Consider the following 21166-nt stretch of genomic DNA (forward strand, 5'->3'; position numbering starts at 1 on the left):
ATACACCAACCAATCCAATTTAGTGAAGCTTGCTCTGTACTTTTGGTTAGAGCACAGTGTGCATCCACAGGAGCTTCTTTTCTCAGCGGTATATTATGTTCCTTTACATGACTTGGTTATTATTGGGTGAAAATGTCTATTAGCTTTTATGCTGGGGGGAAAAAAAACACATTTGTCATCTGGTGGCGCAGTAAATACCACTAAAGCACAGATTTACAGAATGCAGCATTTTTATATTAAATATTCATCATACGGGGCCAGCCAATCTCATCCTGCAGGGAAAGCTCACTGGGGTTGGCCCTTCATAATGCACAGTAAAGTGAGGAGGTTGAAACCACAACTCTCCTGTTAACTATCCCTTTAGTGAATAAATCCCTTTCAACAGGCTCTGTATATTCTACTGCCTAGAATATGCCCACTCTTGCTCTCCGTTTTTAGGTTATTTAGCACTACCCTGTGCAGAGCTTGTTCTGCTTTTTGGCTCTTCCTAACTTCCATAAAACGTAGAGGAGTGAAAGCTTGTGGGGACAGTCCTGGAAAATTCCAAGCGTTTATAATTTGGGTAAAGCCTGGCAGATGTTTAATACAGAATATCCATAGGAATCAAGCCAGCGGCACAGTCAAAGGCTGTACTGTACAACGCAATCATTTTTAATGCAATTATAATAGAAATCTTCCTTTAGTCCTTTACAGACCTCCAGCATAGACCATTGCTCTGTGATCTCACTGTAGAAGAAGGTCAAAGACTCAAAGTGATATTTGGCTCAAGCACTGGTTTCCATGTCATTGATGTTGATTCTGGAAATACGTACGATATCTACATACCGTCTCATGTAAGTAGCTAGCCGTTGCCTTTCTAACCAGCAACGCCACATTTAAAGTATGCATGAAGGTACTCCAGGGTCTGCAATGTACCACATTGTGAGTGTTTTAGAGTTTTGGTTTAGTTTGCACTTGTCCCTGAAAACATGAGAATTAGACTGCGACTAGACTTTGATTGTATACAGAATGCAATGCTGCGAATGCTGCCTTTCCACTTGTGGTGGAATAACATACAAAACAAGTTTGAGAGGTTCTCTTGTGCAGGGGAAATTTTGGTTCAGTTTGGCCCTTGGGAATGGACCAAACTGATATGTTGAGATGTTTTCCTCTGTAATGGCACAAGAGCTCTAAAACTTGAAATGTTCCCAAGCGGGGACGTGCTATGAAGCTGTCCATTTAAATTTGCTTTTGTATGAGTGTTTAATATAGAATAATTCTGCAGGGAAGGTGGCTAAATCTGTAATTGAGGAACAATGTAAGTACAGATTGCATTAAGATTACTGTGTAGTAGAGCTCTACTTTTTATAATGAATAAATAGCAGCATATATGTAATCCTTAAATGCAATTCCTAAATACCTTTTACAGATTGTTTGTTTTTTGGCAGATTCAATGTAACATCACGCCACATGCCATAGTAATCCTGCCCAAAACAGATGGCATGGAGATGCTTGTTTGCTATGAAGACGAGGGTGTGTACGTCAACACCTATGGACGAATAACTAAAGATGTGGTACTTCAGTGGGGTGAAATGCCCACCTCAGTAGGTAGGTGTTCATTAGTACTGGAACCTGTTAACAGTATCAGATCAGCAGCAAATTCGGTATAAAACTGGCAAGACCTATAATTAAGTATTGAGAAGCCTGGCCATTACACCAACAGGGACTTTTATGACATTGCATTCAAAATACATAGACATTTAATACTTAGTTGGTCCCCCCTTTGCAGCTATAACAGCTTCTACTCTTCTGGTAAGGCTTTCCACAAGATTTTGAAGTCTTTCTGTAGGAATTTATGCCCCTGCATCCAGTAGAGCATTTGTGAGGTCAGGCACTGATGTTGGAGGAGAAGGCCTGGCTCACAATCTCTGTTCCAGTTCATCCCAACGGTGTTCGATGGGGTTGAGGTCAGGAGTCTGTGTGGGCCAGTCAAGTTCTTCCACATAAAACTCTTCCAACCATGTCTTTATGGACCTTGATTTGTACATTGGGGCTCAGCCATGCCGGGACAGGAAAGGACCTTCCCCAAGCTGTTCCCACAAAGTTGGAAGCAAAGCATTGTCCAAAATGTCTTGGTATGCTGAAGCACTAAGACTTTCCTGGAAACAAGTGACCAAACCCCTGAAAACAGCCCCATACCATTATCCTTCTTTCACCAAACTTTACAGTTGGCATGATGCATCTGCCAAACCCAGACTCAACAGAACCCAACGGAGAAGCGTGATTAGTCACTCCACAATACAAGTTTCCACTACTCCAGAGTCCAGTGGCGGCATGCTTAGCAAATTACTTGGTGATGAGGCTTGCATGCAGCTGCTCAGCCATGGAAACCCCATTCCATTTAGCTCCCGCGGCACAGTTTATGGCTGATATTAACGCTAGTTGAAGCTTGCAACTCTTCAGCTATGGAATCTGTGACTTTACGTGGTCCTCTGCTTCGAGTTGCTCCTGTTCCTAAACACTTTTTTTCACAAATGTTTGTAAATGCAGACTGCATAATTAAGCTGTGTCCCAATACTTTTGTCAATTTAGTGTACATTACGCTTCGGCGTAATTGTTTAGGAGATTTAATTCAAAAGATAACCTTGTGGAAGAGATTGGGAGTCAATACATTTCCCTTCTCAAATGTCACTTTTCCTCCCCTCAACCTTGCAAAGACTGATTTAACAACAATCAGCAACTTAACAATATCACAGAGATAAAATAATAGGAGAATAAATTATGGAGATCCTAATGATAGGGACTAAATATACATAATATACATAAGGTGGTCTTTTATTGGAAACCTGTATGCACCGTGTTATATACTTTTCCAACATATGTAACTTTATAATGTAGGATTTGGGAAAAGTGACAGATCTGCTTTGATTCAAGTCCAACTTGGTAGATCTATTTGCCACATTCAAGTGTTCCCTGGCATTTTTCAACCAACTGTAGCTTCCTGCTCTACGCCCGATGACATTTAAATGCATTCACACATAAAAGGTTCTAATTTATGCATAGTTGATCTCTTCTTTACACGTTTATTTCCTTTTCCCAGCATATATACATTCCAATCAGATAATGGGATGGGGAGAAAAAGCTATTGAAATACGCTCTGTGGAAACTGGACATCTTGATGGGGTATTCATGCACAAGAGAGCCCAGAGATTAAAATTTCTATGTGAAAGAAACGATAAGGTAATGCATGTCAACTTTTTACTTTCTTTTTTCTTTACCTGTTATGTACTACTTGAAGTCAATGGAAAGAAAATGGAAAATGAGTGGGATAATTCTCCTTAATTAGGGCCACAAGTATCCCAATGGTAAAAGTCTGGCTGCTATGGAACTACAACCCGATGCTACAATGGCCCATCAATCATTGGCAAGCCAACTAGCTGAAGTGCCATTTCAGATGTGTGTGTGTGTGTGTGTGTGTGTGTGTGTGTGTGTGTGTGTGTGTATATATATATATATATATATATATATATATATATATATATATATATTGTTATGATATATGTGGATCTGTTTGCTATTCTTATTGGGAATGTACATCAGACTTGTAGCCATTTAATATATCTGCTTTCCATGTCACAGCAGAATAGAATATAGGTTCCCTTTGTGTGTAAGGCATTTCATTCCCATTTTGAATCCCCCAATTTGTTGCTGAGTTGTGCAGTACTTTTCTACAGTTTTTATTTACTATGCATTTAAGACAAATTAGGTAAACTTTGTGTTACACGTTTTCTTGTCTTACACAGGTCTTTTTCGCTTCTGTGCGGTCAGGAGGCAGTAGTCAAGTCTTTTTTATGACCCTGAACAGAAACTCAATGATGAACTGGTAGCAGAGCTCCCACACTGGATGGATAGCAAATAGGGTTATTTCCGCGGTGGCTTTCGTAGACCCGCACAGCCTTGGGTACCAGCGCCGGTTGTGGTAAATGTGTGAGTGCATCCTGCGGTAAAGAAGACTTGGTAATCATCTCCAAGAACGCAGTGACTTTGCCCTGGAGCAGGACGCCAGACTTTTCACTTCAAACTTGGGATATTGTCAACCTGAAGCCTTCAGACTGAGCTGGTGTTCTGGTGGCTTGTTCATTTTACACTTTGTGTCTTTTTTTTGTAAGGATTGTTAAGAAGAAAAAAAAATGAAAATTGAGCCAGTCTGTTGACTGCCTGCCTGCTCTAGCGTTATATATAAATATACATATGTTGTAAAATTTCCAAGTAAAAATAAGACAGCACAATAATGTACCTTCTCTGTTTTGCTGAAGACTAAGGCTGTATAGCTGGGTAATTTTAAAATCTTCTTGCCTTCGCAGTCTGAATGTTGCTTTTTCACGGCAACAACCTAGAGAATTTTTAATGAAAAATTCATGTTTCCTCCTCTTTTGGGAAACGTAATTTAAGTGGCTAAGCTATTAGCCGTAGTCTAAAAAAAAATTGCATGCCATTTATCAGCCTGCAGGTCCATATCGTAATACATAGAGGAGATATGTATTGCTTTGGGTGGACAGCGGTGCCATCTGTGATGTGAATGAAAATTCTCAAGAGTTCTTTTCTCCCTTTTGTATTTTATGCAACAGGTTGGGGCGTAACCGAGACGGGATATAAAGGAAATGGATTTGAGGGGATAAGAACCTCCAGATCTTACACTTTGTTTCTCATTATTCAGCTATTCAGGGATATAGCTGATACGGCAATAATAGGACTTCTGCCAATATTGTGACGGTGACACTTTGTGTAGAAATAATAAAAGGGTTCAGGGGCTTCTGCGAGGCCAATCAGTGGGAAACCAGAACGTCTGTTCAACCAAAGGACGGTTAGAAGGGGAACCGCCACCCTGAATTTACCAATGTTAAGCTTTGTTGTTGTAAAGATGGATTGATCTTTTTACCCCTGTGCCCAAGAATTACCCAACATACAGTAAATTACATTTGTGCAAGAAAAAAAAAACATTAAAAAAAAAAACATAAAAACAAACAAAAAAGTGTGTGCGTAGTTCAGGTGATAAGTCCTTCGACACAGATGCTCTAATAATTTAACGATAAAGTTAGTGTATCAGAGGTTTATTTTGTTAGCTGCAAGCATGGCTGGCTGTTGTAATAGAGTGATACATCCAGAAAACTGTGTTGCGCTTCTGTTATCAGTCTTATGATTATGATTATTACTATGATTATTTTTTTAAAACCTACCTCGTTTTGTCTCATGTTTTTTTTCCCCCTGTGTCCTTTCTTCTTCTTGAGCTGCAACAAGCGGCACAGTTAACTTGCTTGGACGCCTACAGAGCTGTTTTGGAACTGGCCGTTCGTGTAAGATCCGTCCCTTTCCTGCAATGCTACAGAGAGGATGTAGATTGAAATTTTCATTGCCAGAGAATCGGACGCCACTGACGACTCCACAAAATTCTGCATTGTTTACATTTCATTTCAACAATTTAACAAGACATGCCAATATTTCAGCAATGATCTTAATAATGTCAGAGTAACCATCGTTATGAGGGATAGATAGGAGACGCTCTGTCATTTACAGTTTGGTTGGCATTGGTACTCTTTTGTTGCTGTGATTGTATTCCTGGGTGCTTTGTAACATTCTGATGGACCTTTTAAAAAGTAAAACATTCTCAATACACAGTATGTAAACATTTTTTTTATTATTGTAGGGTTTTTTGTTTTGTGTACATTCTTTTTTGTTTGGCGGGTGACAGTTATGAAATAAAAAGGGAATTGTGTTTAAAGAAAATTATTGGTACAACTTCTTTGATGCACACTGGATGGGAATGACTGTGTAACTCTGCTAACCCATTCTGACTTCCCAGCTAAAAATTACAGGGCCAGGAACATGGCTATAAATAAGAGTTTTCTTTCAATAGAGTAGCTCTGTCGATTTGGACCATCTCATTGGATGCTTCGATGATAACCTTAGTTTTCAAAGTTTGCATGAGAATGACATTTACATATATCCCCAGTAAGTTATGAGACGGGCTGTTTGAACCAGTGTGAAACTTCACCTACAAAATAAATGTATTGCATAATCTATATTGGTTATACATTTTAACACACTTTGTGGGAACAATACAGGGAAGACAAAGCAAGGTTCATAAAGACATGATTTGTGTGTGGAGGAACTTGACTGGCTGCACAGAGTCCTGACCTCAACCCCATCGAACACCTTTGGGATGAACTGGAATGGAGATTGCGAGCCAGGGCTTCTCATCCAACATCAGTGCCTGACCTCACAAATGCTCTACTGGATGAATTGGCAAAAATCCCATAGAAACACTCAGAAATCTTGTGGAAAGCCTTCTGCAAAAGAGGGGACCACTTTAGAATGCAAGGTCATAAAAGTCCCTGTTGGTGTAATGGTCAGGTGTCCCAACACTTTTGTCCAGCTGCCCCCCCCCACACACCCAAGCAATGTTGTGGTAGGATCTATTAGAAGTCTCTACATAAGCTTGTTAGAACAGGCCTCAATAATATAGGTGTGATCCCCTAATGGCTTTTGCATTACTTCTTCACTCACTTACTATTTATGTAGTTTTCCTCTGATAAGTGTAAGTCTGGCAGTGGGGCTACTAAGGAGTAAAAAAAAAAAAAAACACAAGTGAAAGAACAAGGGATTCTGTATACAAGTGTCCAAATTAAAAACAAAATCGATGGCTGTGCTTGAATACACCAGTGTAATCATTGTCAAACTCAAAATACAAGATCAAACGTATTATGACTACTTTTCTAGCACCGTGTGTATTCAATGATTCCCTTAAAACTTACAATGTTGTGCATCCTTTGGAGGTTAAGCAGAAAAAAATGTTTTTAAGCACTTGTTGCTTTGAATAGGCTATTCTGTTGGTAAATACATTGGTTCATTTGGGGGTTTTATACACACAAACCAAAGTGGACACAAGGCATATGTACAAAAAGTTTAAAAGGGACCAGTACATTGGAATGCTACGGTGATGTGACCAGTCAGCAGAATCCCATCACCCCATTACTTTGTTTGATTATACAACCACTCTTACACTAAGAATTGCTATATACTGTGTGTGTATATATTTCAGGAGTTCAAGGTCGAGTTGCCTTTGGTGAAGTAGATCTGGTGCAGTTTCAGAAAACTCTGTTGTCTTGGCTTATCAGCTCAAACTTTTTTGAATAGAACCTTTGAGAATGTAATCGCTGCTAAACAGCTTGGAGTACTACATTTTTTTATATTTTCTTGACAAATTGTTATATATAAAATCTCAAAACTCTGAAACTGAAATCCCTCATGTGCACTCAACCCTCTGCAGGGGGTCTGGTGGTTCCTGGCAGCAAAGCATTTATTCTAATTGAGATGAAATCTATAAACAAATTCTCTTTCGGTTTAGAACATGTATGGTGCAGCTTTTATTACCGCATGTTTTCTTGGAAAGGTAAACAGAGGTAGATGATCACAGGCTTATGTGGAATCATGCAGATTTCCAGCCCTTAAAAAAACTCTGTTGCATGATTTGATTTACATGTTAATTAAAAAAGGGAACTCTCTCGCCCTTTCACATGGAAATACCTAATAACTGTCATCACTCAAATACCTTCATACAAATTTTGTGCGTGGATCTTTTTTGTAACCCATGTCCAACCATAAGCTACGTGCCTGGTGAAAAAGAGATATAAAATGTAATATAAACGACCAATACAGAATACAATGCTATAGCATTCTACAGGACATATTTACATACACAAATTAATCCTTTATATGTAAATTAAATAAATCGGCTTTCTTTAACAAGTTTTTCAGCCGTTTATCAGTTAATTCAGTTGTATGGTTCTGATGACACGATTGGCATTGATATTTAAGGTCTTCTGTAATGATTGTGATATTTTTGTAGAGATCAGTACAGATTGCCCAATAACGCTTTCATTTTCTTCTGTTTTCACCAAGTGCATTATTTCCCTGTTTTAATATTTAAAGGAAGATGTGTTTGTATAACCATTGCTCTAACTCTGTGTGAGACTTCCACGCTAGGTAACCAAACAGTTGGAGCCTATTGTGTTTTAAGGCATCTTCATTGTGTACAAACTGAAAAGTAGACAAGATGTCTACAAGTTGAAAATTTGCGTTTTACATCAAAGTATACTTCAGCTTTGTAAAGCTAGGAGGGGTTTCCTGGAGCTTTGCTACTTGAGCTTATGACGGTTGGTACAAACGTATTTCCAAACAGCGTGAGATGAACAGAAGAAATGCTATTTTACTGTATAGGTCGTATAATGTCATTTATTTTATTGATCGCTGAATTTCCAAAGTCTCGCAGCCTTCTGGATATGCAATTTATTAAAACCTCTTATAGTTTGTGCCTCTTGTTTTTCAATCTACTCAATTATTTTGAGAAGTTTAAATTTCACCTTAATGGAAGCTGAGACCTCAGGGTGCCAGAGATAGCATTATTTAATCAATTTCCTATCTTACAATGGGTGGCTCAACCAATGAACAATTTAAGAATAATATAATGGGGAGGAACAATTGTTCGAGTCTAGGGAACAAGATGGCTGCACAAAATATAGCAATAAATGAGCGCATACCAAGTGAATACCATTCAAATAAAACCCATCTAATATTGGGAATTCCGTCACACAATATGACCATATATTTCTTAGCCCATTACCAACTGAGATGTCTTTCTTGCTCTGGTTTTGTGTACTTATTGGTCGTTATTATTTTAGCGGAGACTGTGGACTCTGAATGTTTATGGCTTTAATACTTTTTATGTTGTGCGCTCTTCTATTACCTATGCATATTTGCAGGTTCTGAGCAAACCTTGGGGTTCAGCGGCCCCTCCTGCCACACCGGTGCCTCATTAATAGTGTCCTGAGACACTATTACATTGCTTGAGAGTCTCTTTTGTGTTTAAACACAGTGCAGTCCCACTGATTCAACTTCTTGGTAAGTAATATAGCCATGAAAAATTAGCACTCTCCAAACCTGAGGTACTTTAACGTAGTGTCGGGCTGAACAATATATGAACTTATAGTGTGACGGAATCCCCAATATTTATGCCTTAGGTGTTTTTTTAATTATATTTGCGCTGATTTCTTACTAGAGTATTTTGCACCCAAACACACATTTTGTAAAGAGACCCACAAAAAATAAATGTCGGCAAGAATATTTTTTTTCACAAATTTGTAAACTGTATGTCAACTGGAAAAACCTAAAAATCTGAAAAAATAAACATCCATAAACGAAATAAGTTTAAATAAATAACACTTACTGAACAGATATGGTACTGCATAACTCCTATCACTATATAATGAGCCCGACATTGATGGTGATACAGTGTAACTCATGTCACCACACACTGAGCCAGACCAGGGTCTGATTAACTGCAGCTCCAGACACCTACCTAAAAATAGGCCCAGTCAGGGCCAGACTGACTGGGTGCCGCCAGGACCGTCTTTAACTCAGGCAAAACAGCAGCTGCCCCTTGAGCCTTCAGTTGCGAACGGGCCCACCACTCAAGGGGGCTCTGGCGACCTCCGCCATCACTTCCGCGGGAGTCCGCTGTTTACCGTCTCTCGTAGCGCCAAGGGGATGCAAGAACCATGCAGAGTCTCGTACATGACATGACCCTGATGTGCATCTGCTTCCCCTGTGCAGTAAAACAGAAGTTGAGTGCGACCAACACAGAAGCAAGCAGGGAGCCCCCCCCGAGAAGCAAAGTGGGTGTGTGTGTTTGGGTGTCGGTGTGTTAGAGCCTGTCCTGGTGTGTGTGTGTCTGGGTCTCAATGTGGCAGAGCCTGTCCTGGTGTGTGTGTGTGTGTGTGTGTGTGTGTGTCGGTGTGCTAGAGCCTGTCCTGGTGTGCGTTTAGGTCTCAATGTGGCAGTGCCTGTCCTGGTGTGTGTCTGGGTGTCGGTGTGGCAGAGCCTGTCCTGGTGTGTGTGTGTTAGGGTGTCGGTGTGGCAGAGCCTGTCCTGGCTTGTGTGTTTTGGTGTCGGTTGGGCAGAGCCTGTCCTGGTGTGTGTGTTTGGTCATCTGTTTCCTGGCACAAGGTACCAGCACTGAGGTAGTTACATATGATGATGACAGTAGCTCAGGGGAGTTAAGGGCCCTCAAAGGGATATTAACAAAAAAAATTTGAAAGCCCATCACCCCCTGAACTTCATCCCAGACCCCTCTTTATGTATTTATGTATTTATGACTACTTGATCAATATTGTTGTATTTTTCATTTGCTACTCATATTATTTAATTATTAAGAATTATATTTTTATAGTTGTGTTTCCTTATACAGACACTTTGCCCATCCCTTCCTATAAATTGCAAATGTGAGGATGTAACCACAAAATAGTTGCTTAACCAAATCGGTTTCACATCAGGGCTTTTGATTATCTGTAGCTTCTCCAGATCTATAATGAAAAATAGAGCTTCAAGACTGTTTGGAAAAAACACAATACAGAAGGTATCCCCCAAATGTTTTTGTGCAGCTGATCAATTAAATGTTATATTATTATAGCCCCTTTTTTCCCGCATAAAGTTCACACTTTCATTCAGAGATATCATCTAGTTCCTTTTCCTTGAGAGCCTTTCATTGAATTCCAAGAATTCTGCTGTGTCTTGAAAGTGTGTCAACTTCCTTTTGGAAGTCTATAATCTTAATTTGAAGTTATTCTAGTTTATTTTTCCATTGAAAGATGAAAGATGTAAGTCCGTTGAGCATTGACCAAGTATATACTGCCATTTCGTCATGAATGTGTCTTCATAGGAAGCTATGTGGGAGATGTATTTATTCTTAGCACTATGGGAAATCTGTTACCGCTAAATTGTTTCTATGAGCTGGTTTTATGCCAGAAACTCATATTTTCTTTTATTATCTTCACAAGTATATTCAATAGAAGCTGTACAGAGCCATATGCACTCACATCTACAAATTAGTTTTTTTGTTCTTCCTTACCTGGAGTGAGTGAGTGAATGAATGTATGTGTTTTGAGCAGAAATGGAGCAGGTAGGCTGCTTCAGGGGCAAAGATGGCACAGACACATTTTTAAACTGTATATCAACTGGAACTAGGAATCTGTAAAAATAAAATATTAACTTATACATTAAATAAGTTTTAAAAAATAACATTTACTTAATATATATGGTACAGCATAACTCCTATCACTGTATACTGAGCTAGACATTGGTGGTGGTACAGCATAACTCCCATCACTATACACTGAGCCAGACATTGACGGTAGTGTAACATAACCCCTATCACTATATGCTAAGCCAGACATTGACGTGTCAGGCCTCTGCCCCTAAAACGTACCTGTGCCAACTCTGCCCCTGAAGCCACCTGCCTGGGCCAACTCCGCCCCTGGGCCAACACTGCCCCTGAAGAAGACTGCCTCTGCCAACTCCTTCCCTCAAACATCCTGCCTGTGCCAACTCTGCCCTGAAGCTGTGTGCGCGGGCCCACTCTACCCGTAAAGCAGCCTGCCCGGGCCAGCTCCGCCCCTGAAGCAGCCTGCCCGGGCCAGCTCCGCCCCTGAAGCACCCTACCTGGGCCAACTCTGCCCCTGAAGCACCCTACCTGGGCCAACTCTTTCATCTCTGTCCCTGAAGCAGCATGCTTGTGCCAACCCTGCCTGGGCCCACTCTACCCCTAAACTAGACTGTCTAGGCCAGTTCTGCCTTTGAAGCAGCCTACTTGGGCCCACTCTATCCCCTTAAGTAGCCTACCTGGGATAACTGCCTGTGCCCACTATATCCCTAACATAGGCTGCCTGGGCCAGCTCTGCCCCTGAAGCAGCCTGCCTGGGCCAACTCTGCCCTGAAGCAGCCTGTCTGGGCCAACTCCTTCCCTGAAACAGCCTGTCTGTGCCAAATCTGTCCCTGAAACAGCCTGTCTGTGCCAACTCCTTCCCTGAAACAGCCTGCCTGTGCCAACTCTGCCCCTGAAGCAGCCTGCCTATGCCAACACTGCCTCTGAAGCAGCCTGCCTGTGCCAACTCTGCCCCTGAAGCAGTCTGCCTGTACCATCTCTGCCGCCCCTGAAACAGCCTGTCTGTGCCTCCTTCTGCACCTGAAACAGCCTGTCTGTGCCACCTCTGCCCCTGAAACAGCCTACCTGTGCCTACTCTGCCCATTTAGCAGCCTGTCTCTGCCATATCTGCCCCTTTAAGAACCTGCTTGTGCAACTTCTGTCCCCTGTAAGCAGAGTGAGCCCTATACACTCACTCATTCTTTCACTCACGCATTCATTCATTGGGTGATACCAAACTTATCCAACCATGTCATGCTGGAATAGAAAAGGGCCTTCCCCAAACTGTTCACGCAAAAGTTAGAAGCATAGCGTTGTCCAAAATGCGTTGGTACGCTGAAGCATTAAGATTTACCTTCACTGGAAGTATTGTAAGTGGCCCAACCCCTGAAAAACAGCCCCATACCATGATCCCTCCTCCACTTCACGGTTGTTAGATGCAGTCAGGCAGGTAAAGTTCTCCACTCTCCCATCAGACTGCCAAACAGAGAAGCGAGAACAGGTTTCCACTGCTCCAGAGTCCAGTGGCGGCGTGCTTTACATCACTTGATCCAATCCTTGGCAATGTACTGGTGATGTGAGCATTACATGCAGCTTTTTGTGCTGATTTTAATTCCAGTGGAAGTCTGGAACTCTTCAGCTATGGAATCAGCAGAGCATTGGTGACTTTTACTTGTCTCAGCACTCGGTCACCCCTCTCTGTGACTTTACGTGGTCTTCCGCTTCGTGGCTACTGTTCCTAAACACTTCCGCTTTCCAAAAAAAGCACTTACAGTTGACTGTGGAATCTAGCAGGATGAAAGTTCCCGGACTGACTCATTGTAAAGGTGGCATCCTATCACAGTACTACTCTTGAATTTGCTGAGCTCTTCAGAACGATTAATTTTTTCACAAATATTTGTAAATGCAGACTGCATGGCTAGGGGATTGATTTTATACACCTGTGTCAATGGGTCCGATTAAAACCCCTGAATTCAATAACTAACCTGTTTGTCCCAATACTTTTGTCCATATAGTGTACGTACTCATTTTATTCTGCAAAATGTAGGAAATGTGACGGATTCACTTTAAAAGTTACGGCCCTTTTTACGGGACGGATAGTATGAGTACAAACTTCACAACAGAGGTGTGTCTTCGGCCAGGGCCTTGAGGCTTATCTGGAAATCAATTGTCTCTCACTTTAAACCCAAAACAAATATGATGAATGTGTAGTACGCACGTCATTACATATTATTGTATCTTCCTTGGACGTATATTAAGCTAGATTAATCGCTATAGACCAGAGGTGTATCTAGGGTATGGCACCTATGGCTCCTGCCATAGGCGCCATTTGAAGGGGGCGCTAGTGAGCGGCTTTCGAATGCAGTCTTTTTTTAATTTTTTTTGATGCGGAGGAGAGAGAGGGGCGCCTAGCAACCGATCGGCGCCCCTCATTCTCCTCCACAAGGCCTCTACCTCCGTCGCCTTGCCAGTGCCGGTAATATGACGCTCAGCAGTGAAGCAGCGGGCACCAGCGAGCGGCTTTTAAACGCTGTCTTTTTTTTTTGATGCGGAGGAGAGAGAGAGGGACGCCTAGCGACGGCTCGGCGCCCCTCGTTCTCCCCCGCATCAAAAAAAAAGACAGTGTTTAAAAGCCGCTCGCAGGTGCCCACTGCTTCACTGCTGAGCGCCGAAATACGATGTCATATTTCGGCGCTCAGCAGTGAAGCAGCGGGCAGTGCAGGAAGACAGAAGCCTCATGATCCCGTCGCTGGACCTCAAAGTGAGAGAACTACAAAGGGAGAGAGGGGTTAGATAGTTTTAAGGGAGGGAGAGGGGTTAGAAAGTTTTAAGGGAGGGAGAGGGGTTAGAAAGTGATAAGGGAAGGAGAGGGGTTAGAAAGTGATAAGAGAAAGAGAGGGGTAGATATAAGTAAAGAGTGTGAATTAATGTGTGGATGCATTGAGTGAATGAGGGAGAGCATGAGTTAATATGTGAATGTATTGTCTGAATAAGGGAGAGCATTAGTTGTCTGAATGAGGGAGAGCATGAGTTGATATGTGGATGAATTGTCTGAATGAGGGAGAGCATGAGTTAATATGGGGATGAGTTGTCTGAATGAGGGAGAGTGCTGTGCTATTTGGGGACAAAGATTGCAAATCTTATGTGTGTAATCTGGGTGCTGGCCAGGTTCTATGTGGGCAGTGTGGACACCAGGGCTGACTTTGGGGTGTCCAACCTGTGATCTATGCCTGTAATTTAGGGGGTTTTAAATATACCTTTAATGCTGTGTTTTTATGTGAATTCCAATTGATCTATACCTGCAAAGCTGGGTTTTTGTGTTATTCTGTAGATCCATATGTGCTATGCTATGTTTCCATACATTATTTATGTGTACCTGCAAATACAGGGTTAATATGTCTTATTCAGTCGATTAATACCTGCAATGCTGTTTCCATGTATTTATTTGATCTATACCTGCGATGCTACGTTTCATATATTATTGTATACCTGCAAATATAGGATTTGTATGTCTGATTCTGTTTATTTGATATATACCTTCAGTGCTGAGATCACCAGTGAATTTCAATTGATTTGGTTTTGTGTGTTGATCTATACCTGCTTTCGGCAGCAGGGACTAATATTTATATATATATATATATATATGGGCAGCAGGGGCTAGTAATTTCAGTGCTTGCCATAGGCGCTATTTTCAGTAGATACGCCTCTGCTATAGACCACCATGCTGACCCCGTATATTCAGATACAGTTACAGAGCTAATGAGGTTGAACACCCATTTTAATCTCCGTGAAACTATCTTTTTGTTGATACAGAGCAAAGGTTACCTGGTAAAGGTTGAACTTTCATGACTTGTTTTTCTTTTCAGGCTGGGGATAGGATCAAAAAGAATTAGTGGCTTCCATGATAAGGTATTGTGTGCAGGTGTTTGGGAAGATAGTAGAGAGAATGGGAATCAAAGCTGCATTGTAGGTTATTATTGCTAGTAAACAAAGGTCTGAAGTATTTCTTACCATAAATTCATATGGTAGGAGCTTTAATCCCTGCATGATCTCTCTTCCACCTACTTTTATACATCTTAACCCCTTAATGACAAAGGGCTCAAAATGCATTGTTTTTAATGGGTTTAGGGACCGCCCATTGTCCTTAAGGGGTTAAAAAGGAAGCAAAATTGTCATTTTTTATTATCATTGATATTATTGCAGAAGTCTTATGCGCACAGTTGAATAGCGTGACAAAACATTCTACTGCCCTAAATTGATCTAACCCATTTTAATTATTTCACAGTTTCAATGTTTTAAAATAGCAATGACATGGTTCTCTCATTTTCATGACGCCTGTGGGGGGCAATCACCGCGCAGAATGTTGTGCTAATGCTGTCCTTTTTAAAAGTCGCATACGCTTTCAAGGCTTCAGATTCTCTTCTTCATCTTTTTTTTCTGTTAGCCCAAAATAAATTATCAACTTTGACTATAGACTCCATTTTCTTTTGAGCTGACATGGCAATATGGTACATTTTATACATTTCTCATTGTCAGTGTTGTGAACAATGGCTTTAGAATTGACGTCAAGAAGACTTTAAAAAAACGCCAAAGAAACCTACATGATGTTACTGTTTTCTAGAAATGAAAGAGACCCCCGATGTGATCCCCACATCTTCAGTGCCACAGCCTGGTACATTATATTATGCATTTCCCTTTAAAGCTACTTTTTTTTAATTGTTTGTTTTAATTAATACCCTTCTACCTTTGTTGTAGCCTCTTCCTTTTATGTTGTCCAGGAAGAGCAAATAGGGTGTAACTCATCCACTGCAATACACACTGTACGGAACATACGCTTTTAAACAGCTGGATACCATTGTCTAAAGAATACATAGATTTTGTGAATTCTAGACCTAGACTGTTTGACTCTACACCAAATATTTCACTTTACAGAAATAAGTTGAAAACTTGTCATTTTTAAATGTGTACATCTGGAATATTAAGTTCTGATCGTAACTAAAGGTACCGTTCCACTGATACTGCTGAATGTAAGGCTTTTGTAATTAAATGCAGCATTGTAATCATTGTTTTTAGTACTGTTGAAATCTCAAACCACTTCCAGGAATAACTATTTTTAAAAAATTGTCTCATTCGTATTCCTTTTTGCCAGGAACACTCCAGTGATGTCACCATGCTGTCATAAAGGTACTGTCTGGTTATAGGAGATCCTCGATATCTACAGAAAACCCAAAGGATGATCAGTCATAATAAACAAAACATTAGAAAAAGGTGCATGTGGGATACCACTGCACTTGGGTGGGGTTGCTGAATATAAATTGTTTAGGGGTGTCTGTCAGTGGTTCCTAACCTGTGCAAAAATGCTATTTGTTCTCTAAAAACGCTCTAAATTTTAATACATTATTCATGGAATTCATGTCCCTTGGGAAAAAAAAACCAATATATTTGTGTGGATGCACTAAACATGAAAAAGGAAATTGTAGTGCAAATGGAAAGAAACGCTTACTGGGCTGTAAAAGGATAAGTTGAGAGATGATTCTTAGCTAATGGTACATGAAGCCCAAACTACACATATGTATGCATTGTGACCCCCTCAATCAAGACACCTACTTGTACTAACGTACTTTTTCCAGTCCCGTCTTGGAAATCATTATGGCCTACAGTCACATCTAGAAATCATTTGTCTCTTCTGGACTATATTGTTGCTTATTTTGCATTCAATCCATTCCATTCATTTTTCTTCTGTTGTCGCCCCCTCTCTGCTGTTGTTCCCTATAGTTGGCGCACTAATTCTTTGTACATTTTGCTATAAACAAATTACACTGTGCAATGTTTGTCACAATGTTACATTCTACTTATAGAAGTCGATTATTGCAAATGTATTCGTGTACAAATATCCTGGGGGGATTCTCTCACAACCTCCCCAGAAAGATTTAATTAAGCAAAAAAAAAAAAAGAGGAAGTACAGACCACTTTTTCCCACAGGATCTTCCATATACTGTACGACCAAAGGGTCATATAATGAAAAAACATACCACACAATATACCTAGTGTCTCTTTTCCACAAGGGCCTTCAATAGAAGCAAAAAAGATATATTCATATTAATTATTCCTGTGGATTCAATGAGAGTCACCCATCAGCACTTCACAGTGGCCATCTAAGGGTTAATCTGAGAATAAAGTTGCAGCATAAATTAAAGAAGAGATACATTTTGCATTAAGATTACTTGACTCTCCCCACTAACTTCATCTGTTCCCGACATAATGAGATGTCTCTCAAGACATGTTCTGATTGAACCCAATAATAATAATAATAATAATAAAGTCTAAATATTGCCTTCCTGAGAAGAACACTTTGATCTTTCTTACCGTAATGGTGAGGAGAGATAACCTTTGTTTCCTTCAGGGTGCTTCCTGACCGCTTTCTAGTTTCTGATTAATAAGTTCTACTATGGGTGCCACACGTGTAAGAGAACACTGCTACTGTACCACTGATCAGGCAATAATCAAAAATTAAAAGAAAAGTTATATACTCTGTACATCAACTGCTACTTGGTGCATATGGTCAAACATTTTGGCGAAGGAGCTAAGCATGAACTGGCCATCTGGCCATCTGGCACACATAGCGTGTGGTTGCATACTACATATATATGTATATATTGTGTGTGTGTGTGTGTGTGTGTGTGTGTGTGTGTTTTGTTCTATTTTGGAACCTAAGACTTTTTTTTAGGAAGATTTACCTTACTGAGAGGTTGGTAGATAAGTGGAACAGCCTTTAAGCAGAAGTGGTAGAGGCAATCATAGAGTGATGGCATTAAAACATGCAGGTCATAGATCAGGACATACCTAGAGTATTCACCCCCCCCCACACACACACACACACTCTCACTCACACTTACTCACTTTCTCTCTCGCTCGCTCTCTCGCTCTCTCTCTCTCTCACCTCTCTTTCTATCCTTATCTGAAAGTTAAATGAAAACTTAGCATTGAAGGTATAGATCAAATAAATAATGCATGAAAACATTAAATTTTAGGCATAGATCAAAGGTTGCACACCCCAAAGTCCAGCCCTGGCACACAGATTGCATCAACAGGACTTGCTTGGCATTAGTCATACCTGCCATAGCAAGTGTGTAATCAGTGTCCGCTCATTGATATTGGCAGTCAGCATTTTGACATCATTAGGTGACATCACAGCTGGACGTATATTGTAGATAGCGGTAGATAATGCAGAAGCAGTGAAATCTCTCATCTCTGTCCCCATTGTCTGCATTAGTTGAGTTAAGAAGGTGATCACAGTCAATGCTATTAACATATTAATAATCCAGCCAACATTAAGTTCTTGGATACTTTTAGAAAATGTATACAATCTACTTTGTGTTCATTAAATTTACTAAATTAATAAAGTCTTACTAAGATCGAAATTGCTGTTCATTAAAATCATTCTCCTTGAAAACTGCTATGTGTAATTATTACCCTTATTATAATGTGTAACTATCAAAAAAGTAAAAACCCAGCATATTTTTTTATGAGGGCGAAACACTCTTCAAAGAGGTTTTTACTCTTTTCACTTGATGCTAAGTGACATCAGATACAATGTTACAAAATACCTACCCGGGGGCCCAACGTGCGGCCCTCCAGCTGCTGTAGGACTACATCTCCCATAATGCTATTTCAGCTAAGGGGCTAGCTGAGGAGTATGGGAGATGTAGTTCTGCAGCAGCTGGACCCCCCTGCCATAACCCCACTCGTCTAACATACATAATTCAACACCCAAACATTAAAATGACTTACACTTATTTAGTGCATCCCTTCTTATGTACCTTACTCCCCCTGTACATATTGCTATTTAACACCTGTCCCAATTCAAATCCCATCATTGTTGAAGGGTAGTCTATGTGTGGCCAACCCTGGTCTCATTGATTCAGTCTCAGTGCTTCTTAATTCCCATCAGAAGAAAGAGATCCAGGGGACTAGCCTTCGGAAGTCGCCAGGTATACTTATCATCTCAAATTTAAACCTTTTAATTAAGCTGTCGCCACAGATTAATTATTAATAAAAACAGCACAAATGTTTGACACGACCAGTACTCTGTCTCCTTGAACCTAACCTTAAATGTGAGGGCTTTGATGAGGAGACCTGGGTAAATGATCAGACTGCTTATTGAGTAACCTACTAAGATATTTACTTTATTGAATATACCCCACAGAGGGTGGCTGTAGCAGAATTTTGGAGTGATCAAAACTTAACTATTATCCTGTTATCATTTTACCATCACTTAATGATTTTGTTTTGTTTAATGATAATTTTACACACTAGATATAATATTATACACTTAATATTTCCAATGCCCAATGGGAAAAAAAATTAAAATATGAAAAGATAGACTGGAGGTGGAAAATAGAGAGGCCTGTCTTTCTTACTTTTCTACTATGTTACAAAATCTTGAGGAAGTAACATTGAAACACTCAACCATAGCTTCTGTTACATTAAAAGCTTTCAATCTGCCTCTGTGATCATGAATACTATTTGTTGAAGAATTATTTCTCTAATTTGATTCTTTTTCATAAATTAAATAACGTATACTTTTGATTTCCCATTTGGCTGCCATAGTTTATTATGATATTATTATGCGGCCATTGACCACCACTTCGACATGTAGAGAAATTGTTCAAAATGCTCAAGTTAACTTCTGAAATTGCCTTCTGCTCAGTTTGTGTACAAAAACAAAAACACTTTTCTTCAAAGTGTCATTGATTGCACTGTTTTTCTTCCCGGCAAGCATTCCTTCGTATTTACAGGCCTGTTACCTTCCACCCAGTGTAGGAGGAACTGGTCCAGCGGCTTTAGAAAAGTGCATAAAACAGTACACTTTGTGCTAAAACTCTACCGGTCAGCAGGAGCAGATGTGACACAGAATGCGGATTCTGATTATTCATGGAATTTAATGCAGACATTGAACAGCTAATTCTGACATGCATCTATAGTATAAAATAATGTAAAAAAACCCCCCCAAAACCTATGAAAGAACAGTTCATTTCTACATATAGCCACTATCCTGGTGACTGGGCACGTGCCAAAGCATGAGACAGCAGAAAGGCATGAACCTTTTTAGGGACAAGTTTTCAACCCCCTCAATCTCCAAAACATGAGATTTAGCATAGAAAAGAGTGAAGTATATCACTTTTCCCATGTAAAGGTGGCTAAAACTCTAAAATACTGCAAATTACCCACAAATGAGTGGATATTCTCTAAGGCACTAGAGGTATGTCTATTCAGTAACCAACTCTGTTCAGGTATTCTTATAACTATGAGCTGGTTTATACTGTGTTTAATGGCCATATATAATTAAGCTAAGGTCTGGATATGCTATGTAAAAGTTTTTCTTCCACGTTATTTGGTATATGCTATCCAACTTGACCATAGTATTGCTATGTAGTATTTCCAGTCATGCGCTTCAAAAGAAAACTAGAAACAATAAGCAAAAAACATGGGCTCCATTGTGTATGGTATTTAAAAATATCCCCCTCCTACCAGCCCACTGGACTGGGAGTATAATTTTATTTTTGAATTATCTTTTATTTATATGTCGTCGACAATGTACGCATTGTTGACGCTACTCCTTCACAAATACTTTTACTACATCATTACTACATCATAAATACCTTAGACCACAAAGATGTATACTACACAAAACTCTGTAACATCAAGCAAAAGTTTACAACTGCAAAGATAGCATAAAATGTTAAAATGTGCCAAAGCTAGAATTTTTTTTAAACAGCTGGTGTATGACACATAGCATTACCGCTTACTTTGCCATAAGAAAAACCACCGAGTGTGAGAAGGTTAAACGGTCTCATGGATTTGTCACCAATTTGGGACATTAAGGGTTAAACAGTCACATTAAAAGAAGGCAACTTTTCATTTTTTTTACGATTTATTTGCTTTGAGTTCTCACAATGTATCAGAGAGTCCACTTTTAAGATGAAGATTACCCTTTTGCCCCACCACTCCTTGAGTAGAATTGATTATTTATATATTATTTTCTCCGTAAAGTAGTTGTAAAGCAAATTCTCTTGAACTCTGAGTCCTCCCCCCCCTAGGACTGCCCACAGATACTATACCTGTATTTAAGGAAAGGTCACTCACACACAA

At 40.1% G+C, this 21166-nt stretch overlaps 1 protein-coding gene across 12 annotated transcripts in view; it reads left to right on the top strand.

Annotated features, from left to right (window-relative positions):
- Positions 1-5665, top strand: part of TNIK (TRAF2 and NCK interacting kinase) — a 113235-nt gene extending 107570 nt beyond the window's left edge. For all 12 annotated transcript variants that reach the window (XM_053461004.1, XM_053460992.1, XM_053460996.1 and 9 more), the window contains 4 exons: positions 684-833; positions 1428-1587; positions 3080-3219; positions 3783-5665. In XM_053461004.1, the coding sequence (XP_053316979.1) occupies positions 684-833; positions 1428-1587; positions 3080-3219; positions 3783-3866 (534 nt within the window). In that variant the 3' untranslated portion in view covers positions 3867-5665. The remainder of the gene's footprint in view (positions 1-683; positions 834-1427; positions 1588-3079; positions 3220-3782) is intronic.
- Positions 5666-21166: the final 15501 nt, after the last annotated feature.

Source organism: Spea bombifrons, chromosome 3 (assembly GCF_027358695.1).
Source record: "Spea bombifrons isolate aSpeBom1 chromosome 3, aSpeBom1.2.pri, whole genome shotgun sequence".
Lineage (NCBI taxonomy): Eukaryota > Metazoa > Chordata > Amphibia > Anura > Pelobatidae > Spea > Spea bombifrons.